The 15881-nt window shown below is 43.2% G+C and overlaps 2 protein-coding genes and 1 long non-coding RNA gene across 5 annotated transcripts; 2 read left to right on the top strand and 1 right to left on the bottom strand.

Annotated features, from left to right (window-relative positions):
- Window positions 1-146: 146 nt before the first annotated feature.
- LOC5506432 (amiloride-sensitive amine oxidase [copper-containing]) lies at window positions 147-15772 on the top strand. 2 transcript variants are annotated; one of them, XM_048733024.1, is made up of 7 exons: window positions 147-497; window positions 9158-9726; window positions 11215-12567; window positions 13079-13260; window positions 13598-13825; window positions 14270-14586; window positions 14765-15772. In XM_048733024.1, the coding sequence occupies exons 3-7, from the start codon at window positions 11247-11249 to the stop codon at window positions 15171-15173; spliced, it is 2457 nt and encodes an 818-aa protein (XP_048588981.1). In that variant the 5' UTR covers window positions 147-497; window positions 9158-9726; window positions 11215-11246; the 3' UTR covers window positions 15174-15772. The 2 variants fall into 2 exon arrangements, with proteins under 2 accessions (XP_048588981.1, XP_032230703.2); XM_032374812.2 differs by lacking the exons at window positions 147-497; window positions 9158-9726 and having other exon boundaries at window positions 10234-12567.
- LOC116614151 (amiloride-sensitive amine oxidase [copper-containing]) lies at window positions 796-6581 on the top strand. Of its 2 annotated transcripts, none has more exons than XM_048733027.1 (6): window positions 796-1112; window positions 1979-3392; window positions 3896-4077; window positions 4452-4679; window positions 5123-5439; window positions 5574-6581. In XM_048733027.1, exons 2-6 carry the CDS (start codon window positions 2072-2074, stop codon window positions 5980-5982), a joined length of 2457 nt encoding a protein of 818 aa, XP_048588984.1. In that variant the 5' UTR covers window positions 796-1112; window positions 1979-2071; the 3' UTR covers window positions 5983-6581. The 2 variants fall into 2 exon arrangements, with proteins under 2 accessions (XP_048588984.1, XP_032230704.1); XM_032374813.2 differs by lacking the exon at window positions 796-1112 and adding an exon at window positions 1713-1760.
- On the bottom strand, window positions 8723-9260 carry LOC116614153. The gene is made up of 2 exons (XR_004294392.2): window positions 9154-9260; window positions 8723-9032 (listed from the first exon to the last, which is right to left on the bottom strand). It is a non-coding gene; the product is annotated as an uncharacterized LOC116614153 (long non-coding RNA).
- Window positions 15773-15881: the final 109 nt, after the last annotated feature.

Here is a 15881-nt window from a genome sequence, read left to right as displayed (position 1 = left end):
TTGAATGCCACGAGAAGAAAAACCTGAAATTGGAGGCCATGATCCACGTTACGAGTAGCTCAACGAGAGTTCAATAGTAAAATTGAGAAACAAGTCACAACAAACTCGATCGAAATCGGTTAACAGAGCCTCGATCTAGAGGACTGGAAGCAGAAATTGAAACATGGAATGGCCGACACCAAGCGTCACTTCGACGGAAAAATAGAAGATGTGAAATCCACCTTTACCTAAAAGAACGTACCAAACAAGTCAATAGCTTAAACTCGAGAGCAGAGCAGAAATGGACCTTCAAAGGGCGCTTTGTTACTGGTCGGAGACTCAATCATAAGAGGAATCCAACAACGTAAATTCTTGAAGAAAACTATGACGGTGCTAAAAAGTTGACATTGTCGACATTGATTTATAAACAATCACCCTTTCACGAATAAACATATTCACCTCCAGTATATCTTATCGCAACGGAAACCCTATCAAAGCAGTCAAGCAGCATGTCGAAGGTAAGAATATTATTGTTTCTCGTGACGAAATGCCGATTTGACAGAACGGAAGAACGTATTCGGTTATTACGACTTTTTACTTTATATACGGCAAACATCACGAGTTTTCTACGAAGTTTTATCACGTTTGCGATTCAGAGTGACTATTAGAGCTTAGTAATCGCTACAGTTCGTACCATAACGCTTGTTTTACGAACGACTATTTTCTGTATGCGGTATTCTCGATTTTTTTGTGCGGTAATGCGGTATTTTCGGAAATTTTGTGCGGTATTGCGGTATTGAGCACCCCCGAACGTCCCCCCCCCCCCCCCACATGGATACGCAACATTGTAGAGTTCGTCACTACTCGAATGCAGAACTGTTCCGTTGCAAGCGTTTCAGAGACAATCGCTTGTGCTGTTCTCGCACCAAATTGTAAAGATGGCGACCCGAAGCCTTTTCTTCCATGCAGGAGAGTTTGCTCCGAGTTTTTGAAACGATGTAATAGCAGACTTCCTGATTATTTTGTGGATCTTATGATTGGGATGTGTTCTTTGCTTCCAAATAGTACTGCGGATACAGGGATGTGTTATGAACCACCTCAGTTTGATAAACACTACAACGTAACAAACTTAGGTGAGTAAAATAATCGCTAATATACAGATAATTATTATCACACTCGTAGAATTTTAAGTAACCTAGTTAGTATTTTCTTGACTCTTATCTCAATTTTAATAAACAAAGGAATTCCTTAGTCTCCCGCGCAGCCGTTCTTTGTGTCGGTCACGCAAAGCTCCCAGTGGGCATGGGAGCGTTGCGTGACCGACACAAAGAACGGCTGCGCGGGAGGCTAGGAATTCCTTGACTGGAATGCTTTTAGCTTATCTCTCATAAATTCTTACACGAAAATCAGTCCCTTTCACTGCGGACTGCGGACCGCGGACCACGGTAGCAATGACTTAGATTACTTAGACTTATTATTTGATACTTCGTTCTATAAATATGCACAGAAGGCTACACAACGGACCGCGGACGACGGTAGCAGTGACTTAGATTATTTAGACTTATTATTTGATGCCTTGTTCTATAAATATGCAAAGATGGCTTCACTGCGGACCACGGCAGTAACGTGGCTCCACAGTGGACGGGTATTCTGAAGTTGCTCCCAAAGTACGACGATAGAGAATTTATTGTAAATAGGAATACAATTGAAAACCAATTGCTAATTTTTTTTCTAAAATATGAATGTATTTGGAGTAACACCCTTGAATCAAAGACAAAAAGGTACCAAATAAAATAATTGAATTGAAAACTATACAATTATCCTTAAAATTCCTTTCTTGTTTTCAATACAATTCACATATTGATTCCAAATAAAGCGCATGTCACGTGCCTTGGCAACCTACGAAAACAAGACAATAAACCGATTATTATTCAGCGGCTCAGAGATATCATTCTTTCATCAATAGCCTCACAAGGATTGTTTGTGTTTCTCACACTAGAGCGCCTTGCGTAAATAGCGAATCAATCAATCAAGCTCGGCCACTTCAATAATTCGATTATACTATAATTTGAACTATACACTGACAAGGCCTATGACCTCACAAGAAACCGAAGAAGAGGTTGCACTTCACGGTCAGGGGGATTCTACTCATGCAAAAATGACAACATTCACCTCTAGTTCATCGAGACTCTGGAAATATTTGTCTTTGATTCTACTTCTGCTATGTTTGGCGTTACTCATTGCACTCATTGTAGTAGCAACTCGTGAGAACGACCAAAGGCCAGTAAGCACATCTGATAAAGTTACACCACAATGTGCTGAAGGGATGTCACGGGAGTCCACGAGTTCGTCAGAGCGAGGGCTGTTTGAGGACCTACTAGAGGACGAACACAAAGCGGTACGAGACTACATGCTAGGGATTGAAGAGCTTGGACTAACACCGATACATGTTGCACAATTTAAAGCCAAAGTAGACTCAAACTTTATTGCAATGATACAGTTTCAGCCGCCTTCTAAAGCAGCCGCTTTAAGATATCTTGACAAAAATCAAGCCAAACCGGAACGAGAAGCACTTGTGGTAATATTCAAAGGAGCAGCGAAGCCCCCTATAGTTGAAGAATATATCGTTGGGCCTGTATCGAAACCGACTAGCCATCGCCTAAGGGTGATCCCTGGCCGATCGTATCCGATTGCTTTCGACTCCCGACCTTTCTTATCAGTAGAGATCATAGCCCTAAGTCATATTTGGAAGAATGTGTCACGTAAGGCTTACCGTTTGTTGACAGAGAGCTTTGACGGCTACTCCTATCACAATTGCACGGATCGCTGCCTTACTGTGCAGTTCGCTGCTCCCATGGGTTACACAAACAAAACCCGTGGTGCCTGGTATGCCTTTCACCGCGATCACCCTCCAATGTTCGTATACCCACTGCCCTTCGAAATTTATATTGATCACGCAGGCTCTGATACCTCTAAATGGAGCGTCGGAAAAGTCTACTACAATGGACAGCTGTTCGATTCCCTAGACGCACTTTTGGTAACATATGATGCTGATACTTTAAACAAAACCAAGATCCCTGACACTGACACACTCTTTTCCTCCTACGAGCGTCGTGGTCGGCCCCAGCCTTCCAAGCCAATGCGCGGTCCAGAGCTGTACGAGCCGGATGGTAAGCGATATGAAGTACGGGGTCGTCACGTGGAATACATGAACTGGGCTTTTGACTTCCGCATTGATACCCTCAAAGGGTTCCAAATTTATGACATCCGATTCAACGGGACGCGGATTATTTATGAGTTGAGCCTACAAGAAGCTATCGCCACATACACTGGATTCTCGCCGGTTCAGGGAAGTAACAACTTTGTGGATAGTAACTGGTTCACAGGAAGCAACAATCATGATCTGGTTCCAGGTAAGGATGGGGTCTGGTCAGTGGCTGACTTTTAAGTGCGTGTAGACGGTAAGGCAGTGGGGGGTTGTGAAGGGTGTGGTTTGGTCAATAATTGTGTTTTTATTTATGGGGCACATGTAGATGGGGCCCTAGGGTTTACCTGAGGCTAAAACGTGTTACCACCTATATAAGTGCTGTAAGGTGTTAGGGCTCTTGAATAAGAAGGTCGAAAGTCGTGATTTGAATGATACAAAATATTGTCGTAATGTGATAAAATCAATTATAGATGACGACTATGATGTGAGAAGGATAGGGATGATAAAGATGTTTCTGAAGAGAGCCAAAATAACGAGGATAATATACGATTATAAAGAGGTGGATTAGGAAGAATAGGATGGCCATTTGAGGGATGTGACCTGGTGGTGAATCCATGAAGGCAAGCATAGTATTTTCTTGGGTTTGCCGAAGATGTGATTTGACTTCGTTCTCAAGAGTGCTTAACAAACCTATCCCTATTTATTTAGGCGTCGACTGCCCGGGTACAGCCACGTTTTTTGATGTCGTCCATATGGCGGACACTTCCGGTCCATACACTATCAAGAATGCAGCATGTTTGTTTGAGTTAAACTCAGGTATTCCGCTGAGACGACATTACGCAAATGACTTTTCAAGTGCGTACCGATTCTACGGCGGAATGACCAATCAGGTGTGTCTATCAGTTGTCAAACAGATGTTGAGTAGCCAATCAGGTGTGTCTATTTATCAATTAGTCTACGAGTTCGAGTTTTCTATGAGTCAATAGATAGTCAACAAGGCTCATTATTTTAGGAATTATTTTAGTATAAAGCTACCTTCAAATAAATGAAGGTTTTAATAATTCTCAGTAATAGATAACCGCTTTTGTCGCCGCGTTTTCGCTTCTCACTATCTATGGCTTAATAGAGTATGGTAGCCAATCAAATTGCGAGATTCCTGATAGTACGTGAGTGGATATATACAAAAATTTGTTATTCCGATATTGGATAGCCAATGAAGTGTGTCTGTAAAAGTGCAAAGGCTTATGGTTTGCCTCGTTTTCAGGTTCTTGTCCTTCGCACCATAGCAACTGTCGGTAACTATGACTACGTTCACGATGCCATTTTTTACCAAAATGGCGTCATTGAGGTCAAAATGTCAGCTTCCGGTTTCGTCTTTGGGTCGTTCTACACGCCTGATGTGTCACCCTATGGCTACCCCATCCACACCAACCACCTGACCAGTACAACACACGACCACCTGCTCCACTATAAGGTCGACTTGGATGTAGAGGTTAGCCTGGGACTACCGCACTGATCGTGTCTGTAATAGAACTGGGACTTGGATAACTAAAAACTCGATTTCCCTGGGATAAGGACCTTTGGATCAATTGAACTCAAAACGAGAATAACTCAAACTACCCACTTACTAACCATAGTAGGGAGGGCCGGAAGGGGCTAACCTTATTACAACTCATAGCCATGGGAGGCCTCGAATTATTGTATGGGGGCACGATACAGAAACATTGAGAAAACATCGGGGTCACATCCAGCTACGCCCCCTACTGGTCTTTTTCTTATATTTTTGTTGAATATATTATGGGGGGGCACGTGCCCCCAGAGCCCAGGGCTCTGCACACCCTCTGCGGCCCCTGATATCATAACACATACAATGCCGGCGCCACCTACACTGGCATCATCGACGAACTTCTTCTCGTTGATTTCCCCCTATTACAGGGAACTGCCAACTCATACGAGACGATTGAGATAGGCATTGAGAATACTACCAACCGCTTCATGCCTGACTACCCACCACATTTGTTCAGGAAAGTTCTCAAACCGAGCGTCAAGAAAACGGAGCAGGAAGCCCTGTACAAGTTCAATTTTGACACGCCCAAGTATCTCAACTTTTTCAACGAGGGAAAGAAAAATAAGATGGGCGTCAAGAAGGGGTACAGGATCCAACATCATGGCATCATGAAGCAGCTCTACCCAGAAGACTTTGGCATGATTCCGATGATTAGTTGGTCTCTTTATCAGCTTGCCGTCACCAGGTAAAACCAGCTACACCGATTTAGAGGGTCCGGTTCTTGCTAAGTCAATTTTAACAAATGGGTGGTCTAGTCGGTGAGTTTACCTAACAAGCTATGTCCTGTTAGTAACTGCTTTTTGCTCTCCTTTTCAACAGACAAAAGGATAGTGAACCTTCCAGTACCTCCTTGTACAACCAAAATGCGCCCTCGACACCCCATGTTGATTTCCGAGACTTCGTACGTGACGACGAGGATATAGTTAATCAAGATTTGGTTGCCTGGGTAACCACTGGCGTGATGCATGTACCTCATTCCGAAGACATCCCGACGACTGCAACCCCCGCGAATGCGGCAGGATTCTTTATTCGGCCATTCAACTACTATGACGAAGACCCATCTGTGGGCTCAAGCAATGCGATCGTGATAAAACCCGCGAATAAGGACTTCACTGCAAGTACGATCAATAGGTTTGGGACGCCTACAAAGCCAGTGTGTCTGCCGATGGGATACAATATGACATTTGATGGTCGCTATGGTTACCTGGCAATGGCGCGAGGGAACTAGAATAGTTCTAATATAGTTTTAGATATCTTACCTAGGGGCTTGTTATTCGCTTTCGGTCGGGTTGTGTGATCGCTATATGTTTAAGCCAGCGTTTGTGAATGTTTTTTAGGTGATGGGAAGCCAGGTCGCTATTGTTACCTATGGCAATAGCGCGAGGGAACTTATAAAGTTGCATATTGTTTCCAGTGTATTCTATAGATATCGTACCTAAGGACAACCTTTTTACTCGCTTTCGGTCGGGTTGTGTGAACGCTATTTGTTTGAGCCTGCGTTTGTGTTCGTTTAATAACAACGACGACGCCGTGGACGTGTGATACAGGCTGAGAAAATCGAGGACTAGGGACACTAAAGCAACGACGACGACAATGTGGAAGACGACTGCAATTTTGATCCAGAACTCAATAGCGGCACGTGGATATGCGTTCTGACTGAAGACATTTTAGCCGTTTTCCACCTAAGCAGGACGTAAGAATCTTCACAGCCAATTGAGGACATGAAAGTTTCCACTACGTTTGCCAATGTAGCAATGTTGTCCTTAGTTTATTTTATCTGTAACGTTTTGCTTATTCCATTGCAATAAAATTTGAATTGATCGTCAAGCAGAAGGCATCTTTGTCGATCTCGTTTCCCTGGCCGTCGTCCTCGTCCTGTGACTAACTGGAGCTGTTTATTCCCCAGCCTTTGTCTGTTAACGTAAACTAGACAATTAGGATCAATTTAGATTCTTTTAAAGAATAATTTGCTGTAATAGTTTTCCGAATGGAATGTGATTGCTTGGTATCTCGAAAAACCGTGCCGGTCGAGACCGGTTAGTGCCAAAAGGTTGGTTTTATTTATTTTTGCAGTTTTCAGCCAAGGTTTGGTCGGCCAAGTTTTCCAGATATTTTTACTTGGGGCAATCAAGCTTTTGGACCATTATTTAGGGTTTGTTTCATAAATTCTTAAACAATTACACTGAACTTTTATCAGTCTTTCTGCAGTGCAACAGTATACGTCTCAGCATCTCAGCTAGTTTTTTGCCATCTGGCGTGGATGGTGGATCTTGGATGTTTGGGTTCTTGAACAGAAATTACAAGGTCTGTAAAAATCATATCGTTAATTCTTTATGAATTTGTTTTAGAAATCGGTATTGGTATTAGATTCGATCGATCGCGAGAAACATTCACACAAAAAACAATTTGATTTCTGACCGTGCTTCGCGTTTGAAAAAAGACCAACAGCTTTAGCTTACTTTAATTTTTTATGGAACTTGAAGATTCGTTAAGATTATGATTTCGATAAGTTTTTCAACTGAATCTGCTTAGTAAGATTACATCGGCGAATTTTATTAAAAAAATTGAAGCTACTAAGACATGTCGGTGTTTTGTTTGACGCTAGGTAGATCTATATTCGAGGGTCATGCGACAAATGTCACTTGAACTTTCCGCTGTCATGAACCGCTTAGCACGTTTGCAAAAATTAAATAAAATAATTCGTATTTTCACAGTTAATGGTCACGACTAAATATGTTTATATATAAGTAAAAGGAATAATACCCTGGCGGTGCTGCAAAAGAAGTGAATTTATGAAACAATTCTAGCATCTTTTTTTCCAAAACATACTCTGTTGTACGTTCTCAAACTGAGAAATAGAAAAGTAATTATCACTGTCTATAACCACATTTAGTATTTACTTTAAAGCCCTTGCAGGAAGCTAATTTGATTACATGTGTGGGGATTATAACAATTAGAAGAATTGCATAATCATTATATATATGATAAGAGGTAAAAGCGGAAGCGCGAAAAGAGCATTTGAAGAAGGAATAGCGGTGAAAACTCATTTACGTTTGCAGGGCAAACTCCCTCTAAAGCAGACCTTTGTTAGGCGATATTGTCTTGTTAACAGAAGGAGGTGCCCTTAAAAGAAATGCTGAATCATCTAGCGGCTTAAGTGACATGTAAGAAAAAAAAAAGCACAAGAACAAACGAAATGGAAAACACAAGGTTAAAGAAACCATATTACGCATTCGATTCTAATAACAAAACTTCGACTGAACCTCACGTGAATTGTTATCAGTTCAATCAAGTATATTGGCTGAAAAATCGGAATCAATGGATATTTTAAAGGAGAAGCCGGACCAGCCATTAAGGTAACAAACCAAAGCGTAAGTTACAACATCATTTAAAGATGGAGGCTATTAACAAAAGACTTTAGTTTATGGGACGAAAGCAGCACACACGGAGCAGTAATCGCTCGTGTTACCTTCAACAAACATTATCCGTCATTGAATTTTGTGACAGGGATTCTTATAATCGTTATTGCGCCGTTCAACATCGTGGGAAACACATTCGTCATAGCGGCTGGGTGAGAGACCCTTTAAGACATCTTAGGCACTTGCCAAAAAACCCACTGATATGTAGCGTGGCCGCCAGTGACGTTTCTAATAGGACTAGTCTACAGCCCCGTGTCCGCTGCCGGTCACTTTTTCGGAAATAATGTAGTCCATAATCTAGAGCACGCATATAATGGGTTGTGCTTCTGGCTCGTAACAAGCTCTGTGTTGCACATTCTTGGTCTTTGTGTTGATTGACTGATGGCTGTCGCGCGTCCAAATAAGTACTCGACTATAATGACACCACGACGCGCTAAACTCGCAGACGTCGGGATATGGCTTTACTCCGTGGCTTTTGCATTAATGGTGGGGTTCCTAAGTGCCCGATATGCTCTAGGCCTGGTTTCACTATACAAATAATGCTGGTTATACTCATAATCCAAGTATTTTATTCCTTCATATTGTTCTTTGTTCACCGACAAGCAAAGCGAGTTCAGAGATTCGAATCCTCGGCGACGACTGTCCGATTGGCCCTCGAGCGCGAGCGAAAGGTGACCCAAGCGATCTTGACAGTGCTGACTGTCTTTAAGACTTGTTTCGTCCCGTGGACTTTGACTCAAGTTGTTTTCTACGCATGCTCTCCATGCCGCTCGCAGTTCCATATTTTAGTACTGTGCTACTATGTCATGGGAATGCTCATCAATCTAAATGCTGCAGTCAATCCATACCTGCCTGCAGGCTGAGAAAATATAGAAATACAATTGAAAATTTGATTGATGGCTGTCCAGTATGCATGGACATATGTTTACCGTAGCTCATGGCAGTAAAGGCAAAATAACCTCCTTATTTACTTTACTTACTTAGGCCTCATCATACTGTACATGGTGGGACATAAGGCCAGTATAGTTCGTCTCCATTCTCGACGGTTGCGGGCAAGGTACTGTGCATGTCCCCAACTGAGGCCAAGATCTTTTAATTTAGAGGCAATGGTTCTCCGCAAGGTGGTCTTTGGCCTACCAGGTTTCCGCCTTCCTGCTGGTGTCCAGTGCAGGTCAATCTTTGGTATCCGCTGTTGGTCCATGCGGAGGACATGACCAAGCCATTTCAAGCGCCGGTATCTGATCTGATTGACCAAGCTGCTGCTACTGGTATTCTTGTAAAGCTCCTCATTTGAGATGACATTTGGCCAGAATATACCGCAGATTCTTCTCAGACAACGGTTATGGAACACGTTTAGCTTCTTCATGTCGGCCGTAATCACTCTTCACCACTCTGATCCTTACAGGAGGACTGACTTCACATTGCTGTTGTAAATCCGTATCTTGGTTTTCAAGCTGTATTGCCTTGACTTCCAGATTGTACGTAGTGCAGCAAAAGCGCCTGGAGCTTTGCCCAGACGTGCGGTGATGTCTTTTCCAGCGGGATTGTCCAAGGTAACTATACTACCAAGGTAGGTGAAATCTTCAACTCTTTTTAGTGGTATGGAATCGACTGTGATGGGAGGCGCAGTTGATGTGCCGTAAATGAACGTGATCTGTGTCTTGACTGTGCTGATGTTAAGTCCGATCTTTTTGGCAAAGCTGTTTAGCCTTTTCTGTCTTAGTTTGCAGGGCCATATATTATAAAACTGTAGTGTAGTGTAGTGTAGTGTAGTGTAGTGTAGTGTAGTGTAGTGTAGTGTAGTGTAGTGTAGTGTAGTGTAGTGTAGTGTAGTGTAGTGTAGTGTAGTGTAGTGTAGTGTAGTGTAGTGTAGTGTAGTGTAGTGTAGTGTAGTGTAGTGTAGTGTAGTGTAGTGTAGTGTAGTGTAGTGTAGTGTAGTGTAGTGTAGTGTAGTGTAGTGTAGTGTAGTGTAGTGTAGTGTAGTGTAGTGTAGTGTAGTGTAGTGTAGTGTAGTGTAGTGTAGTGTAGTGTAGTGTAGTGTAGTGTAGTGTAGTGTAGTGTAGTGTAGTGTAGTGTAGTGTAGTGTAGTGTAGTGTAGTGTAGTGTAGTGTAGTGTAGTGTAGTGTAGTGTAGTGTAGTGTATGTTGAGGGCTGGATGAGAGAACAGCTAGATCATCTGCAAAGTCCAGGTCTTCTAACTGAGACAACAGCGTCAATATCATGCCTCTTGGTTTGTCCGATTTTGTATTGCGCATGATCCAGTCAATAGAAAGAAGAAAGAGCACAGGCGAGATGATGGAGCCTTGTCTCACACCAGATTGCAAGGGAACCACTCCGATAAATTTCCGCTGACTATGACGCTGCATTCAAAATGTTGGTAGAACAACTCTGTCAAGGTCGCCAATTTGGGATCCCCATAGGACCTAACGATCTTCCAAAGATGGACGCGATGCAGACTATCGAAAGCTTTCTTAAAGTCAATGAAATTGATGTAAAGTGGAAAGTTCCATTCTAAACATTGTTCGATGATGTTTCTTAGAGCAAAAATCGGGTCTATGCAGCCTCTTCCCTTTCTGAATCCGGCCTGTTCTTCCCTCAGTCTGGAGTCAATTGCCGGGTCTATTCTTAGAAGAAGGATACGAAAGTACACATTAGATGGTATAGATAGTAGTGTTATGCCTCGCCAGTTGTCACAGGTGTCGAGGCTTCCTTTCTTGGGAAGTTTTACAATAAGACCCCTGGCCCAGTCTTCTGGTATTGTTTCACATTTCAGTCAAACTAGACGGTTTATTATCAGAATTTAGCCTAACAAACCCCCCACCCCCCCCCCACCCTAGGGCTTGACATTGATTATGCAATTATCTTTGAATTCCTTTCTTTTGTTTTCAATACAATTCGCATGCTAACTCCAGATAAAGCAAGTCACATGCCTTGGCTCCCTACGCAGACAAAACAAAAAACAGTGATTATAATTCAGCGGCTAAGAGATATCATCCTTTCATCAATAGCCTTAGAAGAATTGTTTGTGTTTCTCACACTAGAACGCCTTATTTGTACTATATCGATAAGGACCATGACCTCACAAGAAACCGAAGAAGAGGTTGCACTTCACGGTCAGGGAGATTCTACTCATGCAAAAACGACAACATTCACCTCTAGTTCTCCGAGACTCTGGAAATATTTGTCTTTGATTCTACTTCTGCTATGTTTGGCGTTACTCATTGCACTCATTGTAGTAGCAACTCGTGAGAACGACCAAAGGCCAGTAAGCACATCTGATAAAGTTACACCACAATGTGCTGAAGGGATGTCACGGGAGTCCACGAGTTCGTCAGAGCGAGGGCTGTTTGAGGACCTACTAGAGGACGAACACAAAGCGGTACGAGACTACATGCTAGGGATTGAAGAGCTTGGACTAACACCGATACATGTTGCACAATTTAAAGCCAAAGTAGACTCAAACTTTATTGCAATGATACAGTTTCAGCCGCCTTCTAAAGCAGCCGCTTTAAGATATCTTGACAAAAATCAAGCCAAACCGGAACGAGAAGCACTTGTGGTAATATTCAAAGGAGCAGCGAAGCCCCCTATAGTTGAAGAATATATCGTTGGGCCTGTATCGAAACCGACTAGCCATCGCCTAAGGGTGATCCCTGGCCGATCGTATCCGATTGCTTTCGACTCCCGACCTTTCTTATCAGTAGAGATTAGAGCCCTAAGTCATATTTGGAAGAATGTTTCACGTAAGGCTTACCGTTTGTTGACAGAGAGCTTTGACGGCTACTCCTATCACAATTGCACGGATCGCTGCCTTACTGTGCAGTTCTCTGCTCCCGTGGGTTACACAAACAAAACCCGTGGTGCCTGGTATGCATTCCACCGCGATCACCCTCCATTGTTCGTATACCCACTGCCCTTCGAAATTTATATTGATCACGCAGGCTCAGATACCTCTAAATGGAGCGTCGGAAAAGTCTACTACAATGGACAGCTGTTCGATTCCCTAGACGCACTTTTGGTAGCATATGATGCTGATACTTTAAACAAAACCAAGATCCCTGACACTGACACACTCTTTTCCTCCTACGAGCGTCGTGGTCGGCCCCAGCCTTCCAAGCCAATGCGCGGTCCAGAGCTGTACGAGCCGGATGGTAAGCGATATGAAGTACGGGGTCGTCACGTGGAATACATGAACTGGGCTTTTGACTTCCGCATTGATACCCTCAAAGGGTTCCAAATTTATGACATCCGATTCAACGGGACGCGGATTATTTATGAGTTGAGCCTACAAGAAGCTATCGCCACATACACTGGATTCTCGCCGGTTCAGGGAAGTAACAACTTTGTGGATAGTAACTGGTTCACAGGAAGCAACAATCATGATCTGGTTCCAGGTAAGGATGGATCTGGTCAGTGGCTGACTTTTAAGTGCGTGTAGACGGTAAGGCAGTGGGGGGTTGTGAAGGGTGTGGTTTGGTCAATAATTGTGTTTTATTTATGGGGCACATGTAGATGGGGCCCTAGGGTTTACCTGAGGCTAAAAGGTGTTAACACCTATATAAGTGCTGTAAGGTGTTAGGGCTCTTGAATAAGAAGGTCGAAAGTCGTGATTTGAATGATACAAAATATTGTCGTAATGTGATAAAATCATTTATAGATGATGACTATGATGTGAGAAGGAAGGAGAAGGATAGGGATGATAAAGATGTTTCTGAAGAGAGCCAAACTAACGAGGTTAATATATGATTATAAAGAGGTGGATTAGGAAGAATAGGATGGCCATTTGAGGGATGTGACCTGGTGGTGAATCCATGAAGGCGAGCATAGTATTTTCTTGGGTTTGCCGAAGATGTGATTTGAATTCTTTTTAAAGAGTGCTTAATAAACCTATCCCTATTTATTTAGGCGTCGACTGCCCGGGTACAGCCACGTTTTTTGACGTCGTCCATATGGCGGACACTTCCGGTCCATATACTATCAAGAATGCAGCATGTTTGTTTGAGTTAAACTCAGGTATTCCGCTGAGACGACATTACGCAAATGACTTTTCAAGTGCGTACCGATTCTACGGCGGAATGACCAATCAGGTGTGTCTATCAGTTGTCAATCAGATGTTGAGTAGCCAGATGTTCGAGTTTTCTATAAGATAGTCAACAAGGTGCATTATTTTAGGAATTATTTAAGTATAAAGCTACCTTCAAATAAATGAAGGTTTTAATAATTCTCAGTAATAGATAACCGCTTTTGTCGCCGCTTTTTCGCTTCTCACTATCTATGGCTCAATAGAGTATGGTAGCCAATCAAATTGCGAGATTCCTGATAGTACGTGAGTAGATATATACAAAAATTTGTTATTCCGATATTGGATAGCCAATGAAGTGTGTCTGTAAGAGTGCAAAGGCTCATGATTTGCCTCGTTTTCAGGTTCTTGTCCTTCGCACCATAGCAACTGTCGGTAACTATGACTACGTTCACGATGCCATTTTTTACCAAAATGGCGTCATTGAGGTCAAAATGTCAGCTTCCGGTTTCGTCTTTGGGTCGTTCTACACGCCTGATGTGTCACCCTATGGCTACCCCATCCACACCAACCACCTGACCAGTACAACACACGACCACCTGCTCCACTATAAGGTCGACTTGGATGTAGAGGTTAGCGTGGGACTACCGCACTGATCGTGTCTGTAATAGAACTGGGACTTGGATAACTAAAAACTCGATTTCCCTGGGATAAGGACCTTTGGTTCAATTGAACTCAAAACGAGAATAACTCAAACTACCCACTTACTAACCATAGTAGGGAGGGCCGGAAGGGGCTAACCTTATTACAACTCATAGCCATGGGAGGCCTCGAATTATTGGTTGGGGGCACGATACAGAAACATCGAGAAAACATCGGGGTCACATCCAGCTACGCCCCTACTGGTCATTTTCTTATATTTTTGTTGAATATATTAGGGGGGGGGGGGGCACGTGCCCCCAGAGCCCAGGGCTCTGCACACCCTTGGCCCCTGATATCATAACACATACACTGCCGGCGCCACCTACACTGGCATCATCGACTAACTTCTTCTCATTGATTTCCCCCTATTACAGGGAACTGCCAACTCATACGAGACGATTGAAATAGGCATTGAGAACACTACCAACCGCTTCATGCCTGACTACCCACCACATTTGTTCAGGAAAGTTCTCAAACCGAGCGTCAAGAAAACGGAGCAGGAAGCCCTGTACAAGTTCAATTTTGACACGCCCAAGTATCTCAACTTTTTCAACGAGGGAAAGAAAAATAAGATGGGGGTCAAGAAGGGGTACAGGATCCAGCATCATGGCATCATGAAGCAGCTCTACCCGGAAGACTTTGGCATGATTCCGATGATTAGTTGGTCTCTTTATCAGCTTGCTGTCACCAGGTAAACCAGCTACACCGATTTAGAGGGACCGGTTTTTGTTTAGTCAATTTTAACAAATGGGTGGTCTAGTCGCTGTGCAAAAAAGATAACCATAACTTTTTTTAAATCTTAAATGAGGCGAGTTTACCTAACAAGCTATGGCCTGTTAGTAACTACTTTTTGCTCTCCTTTTCAACAGACAAAAGGATAGTGAACCTTCCAGTACCTCCTTGTACAACCAAAACGCGCCCTCGACACCCCATATCGATTTCCGAGACTTCGTACGTGACGACGAGGATATAGTTAATCAAGATTTGGTTGCCTGGGTAACCACTGGCGTGATGCATGTACCTCATTCCGAAGACATCCCGACGACTGCAACCCCCGCGAATGCGGCAGGTTTTTTTATTCGGCCATTCAACTACTACGACGAAGACCCATCTGTGGGCTCAAGCAATGCGGTCGTGATAAAACCTGCGAATAAGGACTTCACTGCAAGTACGATCAATAGGTTTGGGACGCCTACGAAGCCAGTGTGTCTGCCGATGGGATACAATATGACATTTGATGGTCGCTATGGTTACCTGGCAATGGCGCGAGGGAACTAGAATAGTTCTAATATAGTTTTAGATGTCTTACCTAGGGGCTTGTTATTCGCTTTCGGTCGGGTTGTGTGATCGCTATATGTTTAAGCCTGCGTTTGTGAACGTTTTATAGGTGATGGGAAGCCAGGTCGCTATTGTTACCCATGGCAATAGCGCGAGGGAACTTATAAAGTTGCATATTGTTTCCAGTGTATTCTATAGATATCGTACCTAAGGACAACCTTTTTACTCGCTTTCGGTCGGGTTGTGTGAACGCTATTTGTTTGAGCCTGCGTTTGCGTTCGTTTAATAACAACGACGACACCGTGGACGTGTGATACAGGCTGAGAAAATCGAGGACTAGGGACACTAGACGACAATGTGGAAGACGACTGCAATTTTGATCCAGAACTCAATAGCGGCACGTGGATATGCGTTCTGACTGAAGACATTTTAGCCGTTTTCCACCTAAGCAGGACGTAAGAATCTTCACAACCAATTGAGGACATGAAAGTTTCCACTACGTTTGCCAATGTAGCAATGTTGTCCTTAGTTTATTTTATCTGTCTCTTACTGTAACGTTTTGCTTATTCCATTGCAATAAAATTTGAATTGATCGTCAATCAGAAGGCATCTTTGTCGATCTCGTTTTCCTGGCCGTCGTCCTCGTCCTGTGACTAACTGGAGCTGTTTATCCCCCAGCCTCTTTGTCTGTTAACGTAAAGTAGACAA

Source organism: Nematostella vectensis, chromosome 9, assembly GCF_932526225.1.
Source record: "Nematostella vectensis chromosome 9, jaNemVect1.1, whole genome shotgun sequence".
Lineage (NCBI taxonomy): Eukaryota > Metazoa > Cnidaria > Anthozoa > Actiniaria > Edwardsiidae > Nematostella > Nematostella vectensis.
The sequence above is the reverse complement of the archived record's forward strand: the minus strand, read 5'-3'. Positions and strand labels throughout refer to the sequence as shown.